This window comes from Nestor notabilis, unplaced genomic scaffold (genome assembly GCF_000696875.1).
Source record: "Nestor notabilis isolate BGI_N333 unplaced genomic scaffold, ASM69687v1 scaffold30148, whole genome shotgun sequence".
In the NCBI taxonomy this organism is placed as follows: domain Eukaryota; kingdom Metazoa; phylum Chordata; class Aves; order Psittaciformes; family Psittacidae; genus Nestor; species Nestor notabilis.
In genome coordinates, this window is record NW_009941087.1 from 24,034 (window position 1) to 30,033 (window position 6,000).

The 6,000-nt window shown below is 37.7% G+C and overlaps 1 protein-coding gene across 1 annotated transcript in view; it reads right to left on the reverse strand.

Annotated features, from left to right (window-relative positions):
* Nucleotides 1-1,418: 1,418 nt before the first annotated feature.
* The window catches only part of DEK (DEK proto-oncogene), a 16,317-nt gene continuing 11,735 nt past the window's right edge, over nucleotides 1,419-6,000 (reverse strand). Inside the window, exons 8-10 of the mRNA XM_010020700.1 lie at nucleotides 3,891-4,039; nucleotides 2,499-2,567; nucleotides 1,419-1,611 (exon numbers count right to left, since the gene is read on the reverse strand). Coding sequence (XP_010019002.1) covers nucleotides 1,600-1,611; nucleotides 2,499-2,567; nucleotides 3,891-4,039 — 230 coding nt within the window. The 3' untranslated portion in view covers nucleotides 1,419-1,599. The remainder of the gene's footprint in view (nucleotides 1,612-2,498; nucleotides 2,568-3,890; nucleotides 4,040-6,000) is intronic.

The window sequence follows — 6,000 nt, forward strand, 5'->3', positions numbered from 1 at the left end:
TTTTTGTGAAAGACATTTATTGAATACAAAACCCCCCATTACATTCAGCCTTATTATAAACTATTACACGCAAAGAAACTCAAAAAGTATATTAAGAATAATAGTCTACCTGGCTGAACATTTTCAGATTTTAAATCATTTATGAACCCATATTTCCCAACTGTACAATAAAATTCAAAAAATATGCTTTGTCTTTCAGCAATACTACAGTCAGAGAGATTCTGTACTCATGGCGTTAATGACAGCCCACACTTTGGCAATTATTAGTTTCATAATTGTAAGTGTAGGATTGCCCAAGGTATATGGAGAACAGAAACCTAAAGAACAAAAACTTATGCAAACAGTTCACTTCTTTGATCTGAAAAGCTGTGGGCTAAAGCTCAAGACTGCAGGCTTAAAAGTACCATTGTCCATGTCGAAGCACCAAGGCTCAGGTTCAGAAGTGCTTTCGCATACAGAAGAGAACTTAACCACACACATCAGCGCTGCCCGATACGGAAGCCCCACTGTGGATTTCCAATGCTATTGAGCCTCCCAGCTGTGCATCTTGGATACTCACTTCCGAGATGCTAGGCCATCAAAAGTCAAGACACTAAAGTAAAGATTTTTTTGCAAAGTGACCTTTACAAATTTTCCTACAGCCTGTAGAGGGAATTTTATTTACTTTCTCAAGCCATTGAAACAAATGTATCTGTAGTCTTTTGTACAAAGTTATATGCTGAAAAGCTTAAGTATAAAACTACGGTTTAGTTTCTGTACAAGGCAAGATGGGACAAACATCATAAAACCTCAACTTGTTTGTAGTTTCATGAAACTTCTGCATAACACTTTTCATCACAGCCTCACTGCTGAACACTGACATTTCATGTCATAAATTCTAAGATAACAAGATTAAAAAACTGATTTGCACAAAAGAAATCTGAAATAACTTTATATACACAACAAAAAGCCTTTTGAAAGTACAAAAATAACATCTTTATGCCAATTAGTTACCATGCTTTGACAGTTATCTCAGTGCCTACACATGCAAGACAATAATCTAGATTCAGAATAATTCTGCATCTGTAGAATGTATCAGAATATAAAAGAGATTAACATGTGACTAACTCTTGTTATTTTCAGAATGGATATGTATTCAAAATATCTTTATAACCAATACTGCGATATTCCAGTCTCTGCATGTATATGTGTAGATAAGCAGCTTTCATCTTACTTGATTTTAAAATCTCCTGCAAGCTAGTAATCCACACTAAAAAGCTATGATGGTTCTAATGAATCTAGTTATACAAAGCAATTCAAAATGTACAAAAATTATAAAAAGGGACCATTTATTGCCATGCACAAAGCTTAAGTATGTTCAACTAAAAACTGCATCAAATGCAGGTTTGTTTGCCAAAAAAAAAAAAAAAAAAAAAAAAAAAAAAAGAAGGAAGACACACAAAGCAATTTACATCAACACTCTTAACATTAGATCAGCAGAATCGGCTCTGACTAAATACCACCAAGGGTAACACACATTCCTTTTGCTGGTGCCTATCAGATCTTCAAATCCATGGGAACATAAAACCAGGAATCTTCATTCCCCACAGTCAAATCAGATCATGAAATCAACTGAAAAGAGAAGTGTATTAGTTTTCTCCTTTCTCTCAATCCAGTTACATAAAGCTACTCCTTTTCCATCAGACTATCAAGAAAATGCACTCTACTTTTGCTATCACAAAAACCCAAGAACATCCCTACAGCAAACAAATGCTCTCTTAAGCCTTCACTGATAATGACACATGTATGCACAGCAGATAGGCACAACTGTTTCTAGATAGGCATGTATCAATTTACGCAAATGAAGCCACAAGAGAAAGTTACTTTATTAACTCCACTAAGAAAACCTCACTTCTCAGGTTCCATTTTTAGTTTTGGGGCAAGCAAAAGTAATTGAACTTGAAAATTTTTTTACTAATCACCAACCACAGACCAGACTATAAATCCTTTGCCATGAATACATTAGATCACTAATCTTCAGTGCAGCAAACTCGAAGGCAACATAGTAACTGAGTTACCAGGAACACATGCAGAGAAAAGCTACCTATGCCCTTTTGCCTTCTCTCCTTGCCAAAGCTTGCAGGTCTGCGGAACTTACAACTACCTCATGCATTGTTACCTAAAATATGTACGTGGTCAGTGAATGAATTACAGTGTACCTTGCAGCCCAGGTCTGTCATTTAAAGCAAAAGCATAGCTTTCAGAGAGTAAAAGTCATCAAAAATGATGACAGCTTTAATTCTAGTTCTGCTTACCAAAGAAACTCCTAAGAGCAGTAGGGATACAAAACAGAAAAAAAACAAACCAGAACCAGAGCTCAGGTTTATTGGAGCACTAAACTTCCAATACTATATAGGAGGCTGTTAAAACTAGTGCAACAGGATGCCATGCCCCTTTCTAAAGGCTGAAGAAAAAAAATACCCCAACCCAGCACATTTTCTAAATGATAAAGTCTTTACCTCTTTGACTGTTTTTTTAATGAAGTCTTTCCTGTCAGACAAATCATAACTAGGATAGTTTTCATACACCTAAAAAAAAAAAAAAGAAAAAAAAAAGTAACAGAACAAAACACACAACAAAACAAGCATCAAATTATTATCATTCAATGTACTGTATTAATAGAAGTTGCTTAAATGAAATTAGGGCAAAAACTGGTGTGTTATTTCTACTAGTATGCCTACCAGAATGCCCACTGTTAATTATGGTGACAAGTTTATTTCCTGTCTTTATTTTGACCACATAAACATTTAAATACTTCATTTATTTTTTTTTAACCTTTAGTCACTGATGAAACTCATGCTATAATTTTTCACATCAGTAAATTGGAATACCTAGCTTGCCATATCAGGCAAGTAAGAATTCTCCAGTCTTTGTCTGACATGCTCTCCCCTGCATTAGCATAGGAAGCCAAAACACGTATCAAATCCCAAGGTTTACTTATTTTTTTGGTAGTAAGTAAAACTGTGATCCTTTTAGGTGACTAACAGAAAAGCAAGCATATCTGAGTGCTACTCTACAACTATTTTTTGGTTAACTGGGTGGGAGAGGACCAAAGAAACAAGAAACAGATGCCAACACTAACAACCAATGCAAAATATTTCAGTTCACTATACCAAATTTCAGGCTTCTAGATGGACTAGAAGAGGACTATGACAAAAAATTTGTACAGAATATAAATGTATCATTTTCTCATAACTTCTGGTTTAATTTTCTCAAGACAACCTCCTGGAAGTACCAGGAAAACAAACACACTGTTTAACTGATTGTAGAAAATGTCAAGGTAACAGTGTTGTCTGTGTGTAGTCACTTTTCCCTACCTTTCCCTTTTCCATCCACGTGGACCCTGCCTGGCACCTTCCTAACAATCAATGAATTCTTTGCTGAATTCATTCAACTCATTAACTGAGATAAGAACTACTAATTTTTTTGATAATAGATGAGTTGAATGGACTCAGAAAACACATGAAGCATGAGAGCAAAGTGAGCAGGAGAAACTTACAGAGAGCAGGACACAGCCCTCACCTTTTGACAGTAGCAAGCTGCTGCACCCTCTCAACATCTCAAATACTTTCACTTTACTACATAGCAGTTGTTTTGGAGGTAATACTTCTATGTTCCATGTAGCTATATTTTCTTTGGGAATTTCAATTCTAATGTTGAGTATCAGTGTTGCATCCCTTAAGATTAAAGCTCTCCTTGTTATAGCTGTTAGCAAATAAATAAATCAATGCAGAACTATTTCATTTCTGAACCATTGCGCAAAGTGCAAGACTGCAGTTCTGAAATGATGACAAGTCAGTTCACAGACAATCCGTTGCCTAAAATGAGATTGCAAAATCGTATTTGCTTACCTCCTTGCAAATTTGTTTCATTGTAACCTCCTCCAAGTTCGCACTGGCCAATAAGTTCTTGACAGTTTCTTTAATTTCTTCATCTGTGGGTGGCTTCTTCAGCTTTTTAATTAAAGGTTCATCATCTGAACTATCGTCAGACTCGCTTTCTAAAGAGGAAGAATAATTTGAGTTGTAATAAAAGACTTTCAATTTGTCTGCTTTCTTCCTCCAAAACAGAAGCCATCAGAACTTTCCCCAAATATGTGATGCAGATGTTCTCTTTAAAATAGACATCTTGCCAGACCATCCATTTAAAGACAAAGGTAATGGTATCAGCACTACATTTATTTATGAATCTGCACTGCTCTTGATGAACTATCAGTTTACAAATCAGTACGTACTCTAAAAAGTATAGGACAGATTAATTTATCAAGATAAAAAAAGGTTTATAATAACAATTCTAAATAGAGGTATTACATCCTTTAAAAAAAAATTAAAAAAAAAAAACAACCAAACAAACAAGTCCTTATTCACTTTCAAAAGGAGTTTGAATTCCCCCCTTAACTCCCCCACCCCCAGCAGCACTGTGTACAAGTATCTTGTAATTTTGGAATGATGCATTACTAAACATGCTATTGGAAAAACCATGACAACAAATGAAGAGAATCATAAAGGACTGTTCAGTCAAGAGGCACAGGACACTCCTACGATCTTTTCCAGCAGCAAAAAAATTAGACTGAACAACTCCACTCAGTTCCTGCACGGCCAGCAACAACAAAAACATTAGCGCAGATGCTAAACAAAGTAGATAATGAGCTCACAAAAAGATTTAGTTAACATCTTGAATTTTGTCCCAAGAACATACACTCAAAACAGAAATACAGGAAGAGTACAAAAGAAATTGTGAATATATTACGCAACTTACATGCCAAACACACACAACATTTATATACGTGTGTGTTGGTGACAAACTGAAGTGTACACACACACAGTCAGACACATTAGTACTGCCAGCAGCCAATCTGAAAATACAGAGTTCAGCAAAGGCCAGTTTACTCTGAGAAATAAAGCTATGAAAGAATAATTCTATGCATAAGAGTTTAACCATTCCTTTTCTTAACATGCTGAAAAGCAGGGTAATTAATCTGAACTGACATCTGCTATAGCATGTGCATGCCGACACTGGCATTAACTGAAGTATGTTTGCAGCATGAATATATGCAACATTAATAACTCATACTAAAATTGTGACAGAGGCATGGCTGTTACCTCAGAACACTAGAGAACCTAAGGTGAGAAAGGACGTCTGAAGATCATCTGGTTTAAGCCGCTACTCAAAACAGGGCCAATGTGGAACTGGTTGCTCAGGGCCCTGCCAGGCTCAGTTCTGAACATCTCCAGCAACAGGAATTCTACAACTGCTCCAGGCCCTGTTTCCATGTGACCAACCTCATGGTGAAGCTTTTCTGCCCCATACCTGTAATTGCACCTTGTGGTGGCAGCTTGTGCCTGGTGCCTCCTATCCTCTCACTGTGCACATCCAAGCAGAGCCTGGCCCTGCCTTCCTCATGCTCTCCCATTTGGTAGTTGCAGACCGCACTATGATCCCCTTTTATCTGTCTCTTCTTAAGGCTGAACAAGCCCAGCTCCCACAGCTTCTCCCCTGCATCATGTGCTCCAGCCCCCTGGCCATCTTGGTGACCCTCCACTGGACTCGCTCTGGTATGTCCATGTCTGTTGTGCACCCAGGAGCCCAAAGCTGGACTCTGCTCTTGGAGGCAGGGTCATAAGGGCCGAACAGGGGGTAAGAATGACTTCCCTCAAGCTGCTGGCTACACACTTGCTGAAATAGCCGAAAGTGCTGTCAGTGTTCCTTACCACAGGGCACATTGCTGAGTCGGGTTCGACTTGCTGTCTGCAAGAACCACCTGCCTCCCTACCCTGATCCTTTTCTGCAAATCTGCTTAGAAATAAACCACTGTCCCCACCTGCACTGCTGCAATCTTTACACAGGTATTAATAAACTCGATATATGGATAGCTTTTATGCAGATCAACAGGACATACGTAGAACGCATATTTATGTTAACAAAACCCACAAGCTGATGAACAAAGGACATTCACACCAG